The following is an 18,528-nucleotide window of genomic DNA, read 5'->3' as shown; positions in this document are numbered from 1 at the left end:
CGCGGTCCCTGTCCCCGCAGGTGCGCTCTCCCCTCCCCCGAGGTGAGAGGGAGCCGAGTCCTTGATGAAGCCGGTCTCTCTCGCTTCCTCTAACAGCGAGGCCACGAGATGCAAGACAAAATTAGATGATGCGTATGAGAAGCAGAAACCTCCTGGTGCTTGGCACTTCTAGTGTCATTTTCTAAAAACCTGAAGGTTTGGAAAGATTTCTTTCTCTCTCTTTATTTCCCCCTTCTTTTCTCCTGCTTTGTGGAGTCTGTTGTGGGTTGCTGTGACAACAGCAGGAGATTGCTATGGGGGGCTCGCAGCACACAGATTATCAGGTGTCTGTCGGCTTGGGCCTGTCCGAGGACCACAGAAAGGGGCTGCAAAGGAAAACGGGAGTAGACATTGATTTGTTAAGTCAACCTTCAGTGGATACTGTGGCATCCAGTGCCTAGGGTGAAAGGAAGCCGGTCGCTGACAAACTGAACTGGACTAGTGAGAGAGCTCGGGGTTGCCTTCTGCTGGTCAAAGCACTATGCAGGCTACTAAAGGCATCAATATACTTGCTTAACAATGGTAATAACAATTTTAAAAAGCCCTTGAAGCTCTACATATGGTCACAGTGTGAGCAAGGAAGTGATGCCAGAATATTCTCAATGACTTTGTTCATCCTCAGTTTGTGTACTATTTCAGGACACACAGCTGACACAAAGCCAAATGTTCAGCTTGAGCTGTAAGAGAAGCTGGGCTGGAAATTAGTTGGTTCAGTGCGTTCAATGGAAGTTCTTAAGCCAGCACTATTTCTAGGCAAAAATTTTGTGCGTGGGGAGGAAAACACCGCTGTTACAACCTACAGACATAGAGTTGCTGTATGACTGTTTAGCGTGAGTAGCAACTGAATGGGATCTATCTGTATACAGACTATACTTCAGGATCACGGTGTATGGAAACAGAGCACCTTAATTTCTCTTTAATAGTTTAGCAAGGCCCTCTCTCACTAAGTTATGTTTCTCTCTTATGCACTTTGGATTTGTACGCCTGATGTTATGTATCAGGTCTGTGATGTATCCATTCGCAGAAAAAATAACTTGATGAACTGAATATTTATACAGGATTCTTTATCTTAGAGACATTGTACTTACAGAGCGTAAGATCTGGGACATGCTCAGATGTGTAGAAGTATTTTTATCCAAGAAGAAATAAACATCAGTTTTAACTCTGGATAGCTTTCTAAATCTCCTGCCCTTTTAAAACTCCCAAGCTTCACAAATACTGTAGAGTATTATACTGAGAGAAAGAGCTCATCGTTTGACCAGTAAATCCCAATGTTTGACTCTTTGCTAATAGATTTTGTTCACTTAAGGAAAAATCCTCAAGTCCTGCATCCAGATGTTGCTCTGTGCTGATGGAGCTGAAAGGACGGAGAAGCCTTGAATTAGGAAAGGAAAGGAGTAACAGGTGTCTGACATGTCCTTCCCTTGCTCCCACCTGTTCTGCCAGAAGAGTACACAAATGCTGTAGAAAGTATGTACTTTGGACTTGCTCCCAAGCAGAGCACTTTAGAGAAGGAAAAGTAATGCTGAACAGTCATTGCTGCATACAGCAGTTGCAGCACTCACAGCAAGGCATCACTGAGACTGAGAAGCTAGTCAGATCAGTGTGAAAGCACCCTTGGATCATTCATTGAGTTTACCTAAAAAAGCTCAAAACCTTGTGTGAGGAGTGGATGGTGGTACAGTGTGCAGGCTGGAATTGGTGCAGCCTGGGGTACATGTGGTGATAGTGGCACCCTTTCTTACTGGAGGTAGGTTTGTGAAATTAAACTGCAGATTCCCTTTGGTTTCCATCTAATACCTTTCTATTTTTTTCTTTCTTGTCTCATCTGACATAAAAGATACAATATAGCAATTTCTGTCTTCTTTACAAAAATAAAAATTCTATATGGCAACTACATGTTACAAGTCGACTTCATATATACTTCTTCCCATCACAGTTCAGTGAGCATCATGGGATTTGCATTTGAGATATAAATTCAGAATTTGATCCAGAATCTGAAAGTAGCATTTATCTAAAGTCTTCTATCTGGCAAGATTTACTTTTCTAGTCAGTGTTTAGGTGTGTGTGTATACACAGGGAGAGAGAGAGCGAGAGAGTCATCTGGAGATTTATTGCACCTGTTACAGTTTCCTTGTAGCAATCATATGTGAGAGTGAATAAAATTACAAAAAAAATCTTTCCAAAACATCACTGATTAACAAAATATATGAGAAGTGTCACCTAAAGTTCGAGGAACGAGAACCTGATTCTGTCTTTTGGAAGGAAAAAATCACGGGAAGTGATTTCTGGGACAGCTTCCTGTGCTAGAAAGTCACCAACGTCTTTAGAATATTTTTCTTTGTAGTTCTAGCAAAACAGGATAAATGCTTCCCCACAGAAATGTGCGGGAGTTGGGAGAATGTCTTTCTTTTGGGTTGGTTATTTTGTTGTTTTTCCCTCATTTTTCCCAGTTGGGAGTACTGCTTAGAGTAACGTACCAAAGGGAGCAAAGGGAGCATACAGTGTCAGCACCTGTCTTTATAGTGGGTAAAATCAGTAACAACCTTAATACAGTATCTGCAGTTTAATAAACTTAACTACATAAGAGTAAAATTAGGGATTTCATGGTGTTTATTATCACAAAACCCAGTAGTGCTGAATCAGGCTTCTCCCTTTAATCCCAAGTTTTATACTTTATCCCAGGTACTCTTGAGCATTGTAGCCACTGAGTATTCAGCTGCAGCTTTGCCTCTGAAATACTGATCCAAATACCGAATGAGAAGCCAAGGCATCTGATGCTTCATGTGTATTAATGGGTCAAGTGGTGTGTCAGCATCGTATCTGCAGATGAAAATGTTGGTGCCGAGGACCCAGTGTCCATGCAGCACATGTTTCAGGGACTGCAGGGATTACCTTTCATCTGATGGGAACTGAACATTTATTTGTTAGTGGTGGGTAACTTATCTTTCACTTAAGATTAATCTGAAATGAATTCAGTTTGTGCACTCTGTGGCTGCTCCTGATGTAAACCAAAGCATAGTAAGTGACAGTGCCTGGGATATTTGCTTCAAAAATGTTTTCTTGTCTGAACTAAAATGGTAGTGGTGGTACACCCTTAATCTGCTACTGGAACACAATCTTTTGCTGCACAAGGAGGAATAGTCTAGGGATTTAGTGCACAGCAATATTTTGTATGTGGCTGCTCTATGGGTAACAGCTTTTTGGTGGTGATTACCACCTGGTCCAAATGGTTATTGTCTGCTTTTCAGTTATTGGGTTCTCATACACTTTTAGTCACATCAGCTGCAGCTGACTTCAGTTTGTATTGTTATGCCGTATTATACAGGATGCACAGCAATGCTAGAGGTTGCGCACTGCCTAGTCCCCTACATCTGCTGCTGTAATCCCTGGTAAAGGGTAAGAGCAGTCAGTTGGAGCCAGCTCTATCCTGAATCCTGACAGAACACATTTGCAAAACTATATGAGAGCCATAAATCAATAATATACCATCTATCCCCTCTTTACAGAGTTGGGTCCAGTGTGGTCACCCTTCCTCATATGTCTGTGTGGTAAAAAGGAAGAAACAAAAGGAGCAGTAAGGCACTGTTCCGTGTTGTGGCCTGTTCTTGAGGTAGACTGGGAAGATTTGGTGAAAGGAGAGGTAGCAGTATTGCATACTCATCCACAGCACAGTTTCATCCCAGATACCTGCCTTCAGAAATGGCTAAACGTCCTTCACCTGCTACATGGATTAATTTCTAGAGAGATGATCTCTGCACAGAGGATATTGCAATGTATGTAACAGGTCAAAGTAATACGTAATCTGCTCAGACTAATCAGCTTGTTGACTTTGCACTTCAGGTCTTCCAGAACCTTTTAGAAGACTGACATAGTTCAAGTCTGATGTTGAGCTTTGCATTTGGTTCCGTATTGTCTCCAAATGTCTGTGAGTGTAACACACAGACAGGCCCTTTGTGAACTGCACATTTTGGGAGTCTCAAGAATATCACTGTTTTTAGATTATCCAAGGAAGTGCTTAAAAGATGTTGTGCTATCACAAAAGTAACCACAAAAGAGCTCTAATCTGCATTCAGCCCTGAATTTCTTACTCCCACATCAGTTTGTTCTTTTTCACTCTTTTCCTAGTTCACCTTCAAGGTAAGTTGACAGAACTTCAAATAATGGAACAGGGCAACGCTTCATCATCCTGGATGGGAATAATGGCCCCTGCTGACCTAGTTATCTGATCTCACCTCAAATCTTGTCACCCTTTGCTTCCCTGATTCTGAAGTGGTATAGGGTTTTCTTGTGTTTGCCTTAGCAGTTGCTCCTTTGGTCCACCTGCAATTTAGTAATAGTCCTAATATTTATACCTTGTTAAGGATGTTTTGTGATAACATCCTTATCATCCTTTCAGCAGCTGGTACAGGGTATCTTGTACTTCGTACTGTGTTGTGATTTATTTTATTAATATACTTGACGAGACCCTAACCTCCTTATTGATTTGAACCTAGCCACAAACCAGCCTTTTTGCCCACTACTCTTTCCCCAAATCAGAGCTGTTTGATGTTGATGGATTTACCACCTTTCTGCTAGCCTGAGTTTTTGAAATAATTCCCACTCAAGCTATCTACATTATGTGGTGTGGATTTCAGTGTCTCTTCCCATTAGATTCCTGTAGTAATTGTGATGATGTAGTTTTGATTGGCCACCTGTTTGTGTAAAGGCCTTTCTGTTTTGCACATTTGGTTAGTGAACTTGAGCCGGGTTGGAATTACTGATTTTTGTTTTTCCCATGGAATAACTTAAAAACTTTATGGAATAGTCAAGGTCCTGACATGCTGTCACTCTGAGCCTTCAGCTTAAGGGTTTGCTCTTAATGTGAGAGCTAAGTAACCTGCTTGCTTGTTTTCAGATGCTGTCTCACTCCTATTGGACGTGCTTAAGCACTGAGATAAGAAGTAAACATCTGCAGAGTCACTCTATAATCACTGATTACTGCAGGTAGTTTTGGTGATTTATCTGTGATGTTTTGCTGAAAACAGCTGACGATTAGCGGCTGTTCTTCCAATCTTGTCTATGTTTTGTATGAGTTAAGTGATGATGTAAAACATCTCGATATTTCAAAGTAGGCAGTTAGCTACATAAGTAGTAAGATCCATATGGGTGGATTCCTGATCCCACATAGGATTTTATAGGGGTGGCAGGGAACATACAGGAAACTTGCTGTTGGATTTGGATCATCATCCACTTTCTTTCCAGCAGAGAAAAGTGCAGTTATAGTTTTAAATATATTAAAGTATATTTGTAAATCAAGACAGGTTCACGATTAAGGCGATTAAGTTAGATTTTGTATATAAGTATACTTTAAATTTATGCTAAGAGAGAGAGAGAGAGGAGCTGATGTGTGTCTGTTGTGTCCCAGTACAACAGCTGATCAACTATCGTACTATAGGTAGGCTTCATCTATAGATCTTTTGGAAAATTTCCCTAGTAAACAGTGTTTCTTTACTGAGGCTAACTCAGAAGGACTGTTTTCCATAATAACCACTATTGTATCGTAGCGATAGAAGCAACTGGCTCAACAGTGAGAAAAATGAAACAAAAAAAAACAGGCACCTTTCAGCAATTTGAGTGAAGCAACAGAGGAAGCAATTAGTGTCTGTAACAGTCTGCAAGACATGGTTCAGTGCAGTAACCTTACATTTCTTTGGAAATAAATCAGCTTTATTTGGAATAGTTCTTTCCTGCTAATGAAGTTAACTGATTAAATGGTTTTATCTCAGATTCTGAGTCTGCTCACATCTGCTAATTTTTGGCTGCCTCTGTCCCCCATGATACACAAATAAGCACAGGTGACAACGTAAAAACAGAAACATCCTGAGAGGTTTTAGTGAACCTATGTTATTCTTGTGGTTATCCTTTTTCATTTCCATCCATCTTCTCATCTTTCTTTGGAACTAGATTAAGGAGGAAATCTTTCACTGCTTTCTGTGTTGGAACAGCTGTATTTCATCTGATGGTTCCCCCTGTAGGTTTCTCAGTGCTCCTCATTTGCTGATCTTTCAGTTTTTATATGTCTTTTTTGCCAGCATCCTCTCTGAGACCAGTCACACTTCCAGTAACTTTCCTCTTACTTTCTCCAGTTTTCTTTTATTGGTAAACTGAAGTACTGCAGGTTGTAGGTCGGTTTTGACTAGTGTTTCATTGGTCCTGGAATGTTATGCTGTTTTTTCTTAAGCTGCATGTAAGCTGGATTGCTCTTGCCTAACCAGTTTTGTTTTAGCTCCTGTTGGTTTTCTCAGATGTTACCAGCCTTTCAGAGCTCATTTTAGATTTATTTAAGTTTTGCAAATACATGTTTAGCATTTTTAATCAGGCTGGTTATATAATAGGTTTAACATAAGCCTAACCTAGAGGATATCTTAAAAATACAACAAACCAAACTGACTATGGCTGTATCTTTAAGGTCTTGTACATATTCCTGTTCATGACCATTCCTGTACCCCAAAAGGCTCTAGCCACGTTTACAAGCATTTAATGTACACATTTTGGAAATTGTTTGCACTGTTACTGTCAGTTTTTGTTTGAGGTGTCTAAATATCTGGCCAGGCTTATTTCTGTTAGCTTCTTCAGGAGTCTTTTCCTGTCTTTCTGTTTGCTATTCTCCTTCTGAAAACTACTGAACAATATTAAAGTGATCTGCATTTTCAGTATAGAGATACTCCATATCCACTGGAATGGTTTTAAGAGCTCTTCTTAGCAGAGCCACAAAGCTTTAGCATTGTTTTTATTCCCAGTTTATTTTAATCTCTGTCCTGTGCGCTGTTGAGTCATGCTAAAAATATCTTCATTAGACTGCCATTGATCTCCAGCAGAGAATACAGGCACGCTGTGTCTGAGTTCTAGGATAACTTTGCTTTTATTGAATAAGTATATCAGAAATAATAATAATTAAAAAAAAAGAAACACAACTCATTTTTAAATTTCATTTTTGTGTGTTTCTTTTCTAGGATTCTCAAATAAGTGCACTGATTTCTCTTGTTAACTTTATTAAGATTTTCCTATTTTAAACTTGCTTTCCCAGCTCAGTACTTAATCCATATTTTGTGCCAAACTGTAGTGTAATTTTGCAGAACTACAGTTTCAGAATTCTTGAAAAATTTTAAAATCAGATTCTTACAAAAAGCTAATTGGAATAACAGCATTTTAATGGAATATTGGGCTAGAGGAAAAATTGCTTGGGCACCACTCTGCTTGGTAGTTTAAAACCAACCAGCCATGCTGGCTGGCCATGTGCCTTCATTTTGTTTTCCAGCCTTGTAAACACATTCCATCTGTGATGTCTAGTCCATGCATGAATAAAATATGAAGCAATTTAATACCACATAATGTGTTGGGGGTTATTCTCTATTCTCAGATGTGAAATGAAACTATTTTAGATTGCATATTGAAATCTTTTCGGTTTTTTTGCTACTCGTTCAGGGCCCTGGCTTTCAGGCAGTAGTGTACAAATAATGTTATTTTCTGTAATGTGGAAAACACCACATTATTTGTGGTCTTTTGTTTATATTGTAGCTGTATACTTGGAAGGGGTGGGTGAAAGGAAAAAAGAGTTATCTCTCATTCTGGCATTCTTATACTTGGATTAATTGTGATCATACAAAGCTCATGATCCATCCCAGGCATCAGCCTCATAAGAGCTTGCATGCAGCGAGCAGCTGTGGTTGGATGGCAGAAGTAATTGGAAAGTCTCTGTAGTCCTTTAGCCCATGGCAATTCACCTTTCACAACTCAAATGAAGGGATAAAGGTGATATCTTAATAGCTTTCATTCCTTATCAGCTAAAGCTTCTGTGGCAACAAAGCATACTATCACAAGGCCATTACATTTTACATGAAGTAAATAGTGCACACGTATGCTTGAAACCACATGATCTACTCTAGAGTTTCTGGGCCTGTGTTGCAGACTAGTATAGTATAACTCTCTAAAATGTATTCTTATGTGCTGGTCAGTGCTATGGCTTTTCCTGTAGCATTCAATGTTTGTGAAAACATATTGGAGTGACACAGCAGTGGCATAAACTCACTCTTGTACAGCTGTCACTGTGATCTCTAATTCCTCACAGATGAAAATAACCGTGTCATGGCCATGAAATGTTTTTTTTTGCAATCTATGCTCAAAATTTACAATCTTTGGATAACATTTAGTCCTAACGCTGACTTTTGTTTGTCTGTTTATTTCAGTTAAAGTAATGAAACATATTAAAATTAGTGTTTGATTCCAAATTACTAAATATGATACTAAATATGATAGTGCCTCTGATACAATGAAAAATGACCACCAGAACAGCTTGTATCTCATATTTTCAGTACCTTAACAGTTAATATATGTTCTATATTTAGGAGCAAATGAGATACAAGTATTAAAAAAGCTGTTGAAACAAAGACACGCAGCAATTTATCTGTTGTACTTTTTCTTCTCAGGAAAAAAAAGACATCATCACTCCAGATGGTGGTCTGTATTTTGTCAGTTAAACTGCTGTAGGTTTTGTTGCTAAAATAGCAGTTAGGCAGGTCTTTCTGAACATGTTTGTGCCTTGTACTTTCTCTTCTCCTCCGCCTTGACTACATTCCCCAGCAGAGACCAGATTGCTGAAGAGAGACGATTAGACACTGGAAAATGAAAAGCTGTGATCCTGCATCCCTTTATTAGAAAATGAAAGACTTCTGTAGAAAACAGGCAAGGTTAATTTTAGTGTTTCAAATATCCTTCTGTTCCACCTTATATTCATACCCAGGTGTTTAATCAATAAATTGCCAAAGATATGTAAGTAAATACTTTCAGTAATACCTTTCAGAATCAGGATTGCATCTTCAAAAATCTCTTTACTTTTCAGCATCATGTAAAAAAGCTTATTGGTATATGTGAGCACATTTGGAAGTTTCTGCAGGGCTGTTTGGTTTCATTAGACTCCCTGATCTTTACAAACTTCCTTGGAAAATTGAGTACGTAATATGTGCAGGAATTAATAGGAGCCATGGTTTGTAGAGAACAGTCTCTGGAGCAGTCTTACAAAGTCTGTTTTATTGTGTGCATAAAACTAAAACCATCTGTGTGACTTGGTCTTAGCAATATTGTTTGGAGAGCTCTAAATCAAATCCTGAATGGGTAAGATTACGGAAGGCAAGTTTATACTAGAATCTTTCAGGTTGAACCCACTGATGTCCAGTCTTTTCCCCTTCTTAGCATAAAAAGTATTAGCAAGAGGTAAGTTTGTGCTAGCTGTCCTTGTTTCACCAAGATCTGGCTTCTGCAAACAGGCTTTGTTTACAGAAACTGAAGTGAAAATAGCATGTGAAAAGCATAAACTGACTGTGGTCAAAATAGTCCTGCATTTGCATAACTGTGCAGTATTTAAAGGATGCTTGGGTACAGCTACAGACATTTCCTTGAGATTTAAGTCTTTCTCAGACATCTTTGAAGAAGTAGAAGTGTCTACTTCTAGGTTAGAATTAGAAGGTTCTAAATAACATTATTTGTACAGTGGTAGAAAATAATTTTAACTGTCTTGTTACAGTTTTTGGTAAATGGACATTGACATGGACTACGAAAGACCCAACGTTGAAACTATCAAGTGTGTGGTGGTTGGAGACAATGCAGTGGGGAAGACTCGTCTAATTTGTGCAAGAGCATGCAATACAACCTTGACTCAGTATCAGCTGCTGGCAACTCATGTACCAACAGTCTGGGCCATTGATCAGTACCGTGTCTGCCAAGAGGTAAGGACTGCAGGTTTATAGAATAGGGAGTGCATGCTTTGAGGTTGCACTAATATTTACTGGCTAGCCTTTCCCTGTCAAAATGTAACAGTGCACTCAGATTTATTGCGTGTGTGGTCTCTGCTGCAGCCATGGTCTGGAAAGCAAGGAGGGCTGTCATGTCCCTGAGTCTGTCATTCCAAAGTGTGTTGGTTGGTTTGTTTTTTAATTAAAACTATCTTTAGAAGATAAATATACTGATTGTATATTTTATGAAATATAGCATTCACTGATATACTCTTGATGTACTATGTTTTGAATCTCCTTACAAGGCAAATTAGAAATGTACTCGTTTGATGGAGGAGAAGAACATAAGTTGTGCTCTGTTTAGGTCCTTGAACGCTCACGAGATGTTGTGGATGAAGTGAGTGTTTCTCTCAGGCTGTGGGATACGTTTGGGGACCACCACAAAGACAGGCGCTTTGCTTACGGAAGGTAAGTTGATCCAGGCTAAACTTTAAATAGTACTTGTAGTAAAATTTAGAGCATAAACATTTGCAAATCTTGATTTTTGAAAGCAAGGAATTAAAAACAATCAAGGGTATTCCTATTCTTGCCTACTGGAAAGAGGATTATATACCAGAAGGATTAAAAAGAGATAAATATTTTAAAAGCAGTGCAGTTTTACTACACAATATTTCCTTGAAATGCCTGCTAAGCTCTGTCAACAACTGTCCCATTTCAATTTTTAAAGAACATTCCCAAAAATAAGATCATGGTTTTACAAAATTGAACATCAGTATTCCCTGCCTGATTAAGGAGCATATGATGTAATTGCCTACTTAATGCTGAAAGAACAAGCAGAGATACTGGGAACCATTATTAGTATTCATTGGAATATTTCTTGTAACAAAACCTGCCATGTTGATTGAACAGCTCGCATAAATGGACAGCTCACACCAAATGAGCCGAGCCCATTCCATGAAAGGTGAGGTACTTCTGTATGCGGATATAATGACAGCAGACTACCTCTATGGAGCAAATGTTTAGCTGAAGAGGATGGGGTCTGAATAGTTTTGATTTTTCCATAACTAGCGAGGAACAACTAGCAAGTAACTAACAAGAACAAGGTCTCAATCCTCACATATTTTTCTCCTTCTCTAACTTTTTTTTTTTTTTTAATGACTGGTTGTACCCGTTCAGTTGTATAGTGTCTGTCCTATCTTCAGATTACATTTTGCCAAAACATACTTACTTTTCCCTCACTACACGATGAAACGAGCACCTTTGGGAGATGATGGTCTTATCTTCATCCCTCAGAACCACTGCAGAAGGGTTCTGTGGTTGAATTCAATTGTTAAATTTTCAAAGTACAAAACTATATAGCAGTTGGGACAAACTATCCTTTGCATACAGCCCTGTATTAGTAGTGTGCTTTCATGAATTAGCTTGAATTTTGTTTGTGTCAGGAGCTAAGGTGCAGCACCACAGCAATACATGGGGATAGAACATGTACCATTTGTCAGTAAGGACTGTGTGTGACTTCAAGGTTAGCACTGATTTAATACTCAGTGCTGCTCCAGTATGTGAGTAGATACCATTTTAACATTTGGCAGCATATGAAGCCTACTTTGATAAATTTGGGTGTAACTTAATGGTTCCTCTGACTGTTCCTCTTTGGTGTGGCCTCCTGATATTCTGCAACAGATACTGTGCCACTGAGAAGATTACTAGAGATTACAAGAACAAAATCAGGCATGTTCTGAACTCTGATCCACTGTTTGCTGACAGGATGGGAGAGGGGAAAAACAGCATACTTATTGTCTAATCCTGCAAACACCAAGGAAGACATGAATAAATTAAGATCTTACAGGATTAATCATACAAACACAGGGATTCATATGTGATGGTAGCAGAACTGAGTGTATGTAGAGTCAGGTTTGTTGTACCTGGTCAACTTCAAAAGGCTGTTCTGAAAACTTACTGTGCCATTAGTGGTTTTTCTTCTACAAGTCTCATAATAAAGTAAATCACTGGAAACTCTCTTATAAATATAATTTTGGTTCTGAAGTTTCCCAGTCGTAAACAATGATCAGGGACTTGAAAAATATATATGCATACCAGTGTTTTAAGCCAGCTGTTTAACATTTTACCTATTTTAGCATTTCTAAACATTTAACCATTCAAAAAAAAATACTGAATATTCATGTTTATAGGAATTCATTTTAAATAGCATACATTGAGCCACAGTCTACTCATAGTGCAGTCGAATCTTGCAGCGAACAGTTTATACTAAACTGCTCCAGGCTACACCTAGAGGTACTCAGTGTCAGACTGTCTGAAAGGTTCTTTAATGAGATATTCCTTCAATTCCCTACAAAACCATTTTATGCATGTGCTCCTTGTGCAAGGGAAGGTTTATTTCAGCCGAGCACTCAGCCAAGACCTCTAATTGTTCTAAACATGGTGTAACAAGAACCAGCAGGTCATTAATTCACTTGCTGCACGTTGGAAAAGATTGTTCCATACAGTTTTGCAAAATGCTACATAAATAGATATGCTATAAATGACAGGGCAAACAGTTAAGAGGACTTGCGGCAAAGATAAATCCTTCTTAATTCTTTATTTTTCAGATAGAAGCATTAAAGAAGATTGGCAAAAGGACTGTTTTTTAACTATGTTTGTGTGTGTGAGAGAGGAAGAAATAAACATATTTCAATACCACTGAGGATGGAATGGTTAATATTTATAGTGTCATCCTTTAAAATGAAAGTGTGGGGAGTGAGATCAGTCTGTGCTCTACTGTGTGGTGTTTAGTATAGTAATCACAATCCTACAGGAGCTTTGGGAAACAGATCCTGGCAGATTACAGGAGGAAAAGGGAGGTTGTAATGATTTACCAGTGTCCCTGGGAGGCACAAAACTGCGTGTTTGAAGACAAGAAAACATCTTTACACTTCTTTCAATTTGTCAGGATTCACTATCTATCCTTCTTCCAATTTTTTTTTGGACAGAAAATCCAATGATTTTGAATACATGTCAACTTGTTGCTGTGTTCAAATTAATTCTAAAAGCAGAACAGGAAAAAGATTGGCTTGCACTCTTTTTCCCCTCATGTAAACATATTCCAACACAGTTTGATTAATAACCTACAAAGTTTTTTTTATATATGCAGCTCTAGTATGTGTAAGCACAAGCACAGAGCTCATTTGTGAAATCAAGAGTTAATTCAGTCTTGATCAAATATTTGTTCTCAATACTACGAGTGTGGTTTGTCAGCTAGTGTAGCCAGGATGACTTATTTACTTGCAACTTAAGTATGAGCTGTAGACCAAACAAAATCTGTTCATACAGATTGGGCAGCAAACGGCTTTTTCCTCGTGACTTACAAATGTGAATGAGCCTTTCTGTGAAACTACTGACAGAGCTTCTTAAAATATGTTCATAGTATTACCTCTGTTCTGAATGGACTTCATAATCTTTGTTGATATTGTATGTACACAGAGGTACACATGAATTCATCTTTTCCTCTATGGTTACAGGTTTCTTAACAGTTTACTTCCATGTAATTGAATCCATAGAAACACACATTTTGATCACTGCTGAAATGAGTCCATAAGAAAAAGCGTTTATCACCGATAAGTTGAAGATTTTTGCCAATCTGTTTAAGCTGGGTTTTGTTGCTGCTGTTTTTTTGGTTTTCTTAAAAAGCAGCGATGACAGTGTTTCTCTAACAACATAGCCCAGGTAACTTTGACGTAAAATGTTATTTGAGTTCAGGAAATTTGGCAAGATTAGAGTGAAGTGGGTGTCTTCATTGTGTGCAACTGTGCCTTTAGTTAGATCAGTTAGATCATCTGTTACTTGCTGTCTGAGCTGAAGTTGGGAATGAACCAGCAGCTCCTCTGCTTTGTTCAGAGGAGTAAGATTTCAGAAATGCTTTGAAAAAACCCACACTTTTCACAGGACAAGGAATTCTGCTATTTTTATATTAGAATAATGATCCTATTTGCACATACCTTTTACTGGTCTCTTACTGGCGGAGGCTGGAGGGAGACTGCAGAGATGCATCTTTGCAGTAGTAGCACTTAGAAGAGTTTTTTGCTCTACTGACAGAGTCAGCTGGTAGAGAATCCACCTGTTTCCAGATATGTATTTTATTTTGCTTTAATTGCTTACTTCTGGAGAGTTTAGCTGCCACAAAAAAAAAAATGACACGCTGTATCTTCAAATCATCTTCAATTACCAACATTTTGAGTCTTTCCTGTGCTTTACAGTGGTTTATAGACTATTCAGGTCCGTCATCAAGTAGTTCTGAAGTACTATAAGAAAATTTTGATATTTGATGCAAAATATTTTTTCTTTTGAGTTGGTCACCCCCAAGAAACACTATAATAAGTAGAGTTTCATAGATCACATTCTCAAGAGATTTTCTTTTGATATGGAGTATATATGCACTATTTTTTTTCATTATGTACACTAACATTTCAGATGTTTCCACTCAATCAATGTGTAAGTATTTGCTTTATGTACTTAAAGCAGTAAAATCAGTGCAGATCTATTATTTGTCTTCTCTGCATGCTGCCATGGCTCCATACTGTGAATAGAAAGAGCTTGGAATTGTGGTTAGGAGTCCTTCTTTCCTTGAAAGTATGTGTACCTAATGAACTTTCAGTGAGGTCTGAGGCTCTGTTTGACATACAGTAGAGAAAAACTTCTAATGTTCCAAAGTTTTCAAGTCTTACTTGACTGGAGTGAAAAAGTATGTAGCTAATATTATTTGCTATATTACACAGCTTTCCTTTTTTCCCTTGTTCTCATAAATCACTGTTTGGGGGAGGGAATGGGAAGAAGGTATTTGGGCTCTATCCTAAGGACAGCAGTACAAAAGCAAAATCTTTCAGAAGTGCTGAACTTGATAACTGACTCTGCAGAAATGTAGATCTCTGTGAATTATTTCTTTGTGAATATCTATTGGGTAGAGTTCTGCTTTAAAGTTCTTAGTCTGAATTTCCTTATGCATATATCAAGATACACAAACCACTTGCACAACCACGTATAAATATTTTAAGTGTATTTCACTTACCAATAACTTCTTGAAATCAACTTGCAAGTTTAAACTTCCTGACAACTGTACTTGTTTTTTATGTTTTTTTTGTCGTGTGCTTTATTTTTTTAAGTAATAAATGATTTTGGTGACAGCCCAAAAAAAGCAAAAAAAAAAAAGTTTTTATTTTTCTCTCCAGAGAATAAAAGTCTGTCTAACATCTGTTAATGTTCAATTTTCATGTCTTCCATGACTTCGGAAGTTACTCCCATAGTGGATGCAAACCAGACTCTGTAATTCTCTCCTCTGCTCTAGACTTTTGCCTCTCTTTGTCCTGGGCTTTCTACTGTTGCCTTTCATTAGCACTTATAAAAAATCATCATTTATATGAATGTTAGGATCTAGCTTTGGATCTTCATTTTTCTGTTTGCTTTCTATACTCACACCCATTCCTTACCTTTAGGGGTTTTTTTCCTTCTAAATTTCATTGGTTCAAATAGTATTTCAGCAAAATCTCTTCTTACCTCCCTCAGACTTGGTATTGTTTCTAATGGAGCAGTAGTTCCTGGTATTTTTTAAGAGGATGATGTGGGAGTAAATAAGAGGTTCATTTGTTCTTGCCTTTATTTTGCTGCAGTTTCCTTGACAGAAGTTGCTGGGGTGTCCATAGACAAATAGCATGTAGTTCTAATCTGCAAGCTGCCTACTTACAGAAAATATAACAGAAAATAACAAAATAAGCATACAAATCTAATCTTTCCCTCTGTGTCTGTTTTGTTCATCGTTTTGTGAGTTTACATTGTTTAATCTTCCATCCAAAGGCAGCATTCAGTTGACAAAAACATTACTATCTAAATCCTTGTTAGTCCCTTTTTTATGGTATTACTGGCTTTTTTTTTTTTTCCATCCTTCTCCCTTGATTTGGTGTTCAAGCTTTGTGTCTTACTTTTATAAACATTGATTTTGCAAATTAAGAATTTCAGACTCCAATTATCTATAATTCTATTTATCATGGAATTTTTATTCCCCTGTTAGGAATGAAGTAATCAATATCTGCTCCTCTGGATGTGCTTAGTATGTATTTTGGATGTGTAAAGTGCAAACATACCATATTCCAAGGAGAATTTTACTGAGTTGAAAACTGGCAAAGTTTGGCCTAGAATACTACTAAGGTAGTTTGCAGACAGCCTGTTCCATCTGCACATTTCTGTGTGGCACTAAGATGGTATTTTTCTTATGCAAATGATGAACCAGACTTATGGTTAAATTTACTTCTTAAAGCCAACAATAAAATGAACCAAATCCCCAGGCTTTCTGAGAAGTACTTTAAATTAAAAATAAAATTGCTTTCCCCGTTACATTGTTCCAGACCACTTCACCATTCTTTTTAGCACTACTGCTGCTCAGACATTTGAACACTAAGAACAGCTCTTGCAGGTTTCTGCTATGGAGGATAAGTATCTTAATTCTTCATGATATCAAACCACTTTTTGCCATTCACTGCACATGCATCACTACTTTTTCCATAAGTATCTCAAAGGAAATAGAGATTTTATAAACGCTTACAGTTAAGAATGATGTATTATTTGTAAAGAATGTATGGGAAAATCTTCCACTTTTCAACCACAGCCTTGAAATATACAGCTTTCCTAAGGTAGCTTTATCATCTTATGACTTTTGTTTCTTACTAAAAATGATGTTACAGAAATTTTAGCAATAGATCTGCATGCTACTCATCACAAAATCTGAATATATTTCAGGGCATTTTGACAGTTTCGCACATTACACCAGTACTTAAGAAGCTTCACTGCTGTCGGTAAAGTACAGAACTAATTGATTCTCTTGCTCACGTCCAGGGCATTGCATGGTCTTGCCCTGCCTTACCTGGATACCTTCAGTTCTTCACATGCTAGGCACCCCCTGCATATAGTTTTCCTCTTGTCTCCTCTGCTTTGAGTGTATGCACATAAGTCCTGTTTTTTCAGGTCATTTTGTTATGCTCATGAGTCACTTAATGAATTTCTTCTCATTTCATGTGATGGCTGCAACTGCATTTACTAAAAACTGAGTTCTACTGAAAACATTATCAGTCTTGCTTATAGCTGATTGCATAATGGTTGTGGGTTTTTATTTTTGTTTTTTGCAGCTCTGTGAGATGCATGTATGACAAAATGTTGTATAATCAAGTGAATCTCTTTCTTCAAAGGATTGATGTAGAGATACAGAAGGATTTTGTTGTGCCATAAACGAGATTCTGGATTTAATTTGTAGTCTTCTACGGGCTGAATCTACTGTGTTTGCAGTTGATGTGTACAGTCAGGCTGTCCTACAATCTTTTCATTCATGTGGCTGAAAGTCTATGCAATCCTGTGAGGAACTCCAAGGCAAAATTATGGGACGTGTAGGGAAAAAAAAAATCAGGGCAGAAGGAGCAAAAGCAAAACAACATTTTCTTGATAAATCAACCTGTAAAGATTAAGGTAAAATCAAAAGAGTCTAGCTGTTTGAATGAACTTCTGCAATATAGCTTGCTCTTCAAAATTCTAAGAATAGACTCTCTTTGTATCTTCTCAGAGAATGCTGATATCTAGATACAGGGGAAAAAAAATCTAGTCTGTTCTTAAAGTTTCATTTGAATAAATAGATGTAACAGCCTTCTTGTCAAACAAAATATAACTTGTCTATCCTTAAAATGATTCTGTCAGATTTGTCTCTTGAGTCTCAATTAAGCTCTCTAAAACAAATGCATACTTCTAACTTGTCTTCTAGAAAGACAAAAAGATAGCACTGCAATACAGTTCAGCCTTTCTCCTGCCTTCTTTCCTACTCCTTGCATTTATTTCCAGATCAGATGCATCTCCTCTTCACATTCTGTATTCCTCAGCTTTATTTCTTCCCCTTTCCAAACCAAACAGTATTATTCCATGATATTCCATGACTGTATGACAGACGATATCCCATAAATGTAACCAGCAGTTCTTGCATGCAAGTTCTTCCCACTATCTTGTAAATTACAAACTAGAGGGAACTTCTTCATAAGTAATGCAGCATATACATTTCAGAAAGCACCCTCTTTCTTTAATGAGCCATAAATCCACATTAGAGTATCTGCAGCTATCACCATAGTTTATAACTCCAGTTTTCGACTAAAAAATGATAAACTTTTAAGCACACTTGCCATAGAATTTATGAGATGCCATTTAATATCACAGTTTCCTTGAAATTTTATCTAAAATAAAGGTATTAGTTAAGATGAAATCATGTAGTAGTTTGTCACTGAGAGATGGCTCAGCAGCATGATGTGCAGCTATATCTGCAGTGCACCTCGTTACACAGCTCAGGAGTATACATAGCATGTAAGCAGATGAGTCTTCAAAAATCCCAGTCCCAAACCAGTTCAATACTCCGTTACAGAAAGCAGCCTTCTATAGAAAACATTACTTTATCTGCTGCTTCTAACAGCTCTTTTGGAATGGCTTGTCACATGGCTAATATACTGCCTTTTCTCCCCCACCTTGGGAGTTTCTGATAGTAGCAATTACTGAGAAACTTCAGATGGGTGCAGTAGTTACCTGTAGCTTGACTGCTGCCGAACCATGAGGCTGCTAATTTAAAACTGTCTTGTCTTTTTGCTGTAGTACTTGCTTTTCTGCAGTGACTTGCACTGCTGTCTCTACAGTATCTAAGTTCGTATCTCAG

The 18,528-nt window shown here is 37.8% G+C and overlaps 1 protein-coding gene across 1 annotated transcript; it reads left to right on the top strand.

Annotated features, from left to right (window-relative positions):
- Nucleotides 1–9,577: 9,577 nt before the first annotated feature.
- LOC104911914 (rho-related BTB domain-containing protein 1-like) lies at nt 9,578–13,982 on the top strand. Its single transcript, XM_031554359.1, has 3 exons — nt 9,578–9,803; nt 10,174–10,277; nt 12,416–13,982. The coding sequence occupies exons 1-3, from the start codon at nt 9,612–9,614 to the stop codon at nt 12,417–12,419; spliced, it is 300 nt and encodes a 99-aa protein (XP_031410219.1). The 5' UTR covers nt 9,578–9,611; the 3' UTR covers nt 12,420–13,982.
- Nucleotides 13,983–18,528: the final 4,546 nt, after the last annotated feature.

Source organism: Meleagris gallopavo, chromosome 8 (assembly GCF_000146605.3).
Source record: "Meleagris gallopavo isolate NT-WF06-2002-E0010 breed Aviagen turkey brand Nicholas breeding stock chromosome 8, Turkey_5.1, whole genome shotgun sequence".
NCBI classification, from domain to species: domain Eukaryota; kingdom Metazoa; phylum Chordata; class Aves; order Galliformes; family Phasianidae; genus Meleagris; species Meleagris gallopavo.
The sequence above is the reverse complement of the archived record's forward strand: the minus strand, read 5'-3'. Positions and strand labels throughout refer to the sequence as shown.

Coding starts and splice junctions, on each gene's coding strand:
- LOC104911914 (XM_031554359.1), top strand. CDS start 9,612: ATGGACATTGACATGGACTACGAAAGACCCAACGTTGAAACTATCAAG. Junction 9,804..10,173: donor AGTACCGTGTCTGCCAAGAG/GTAAGGACTGCA, acceptor TGCTCTGTTTAG/GTCCTTGAACGCTCACGAGA.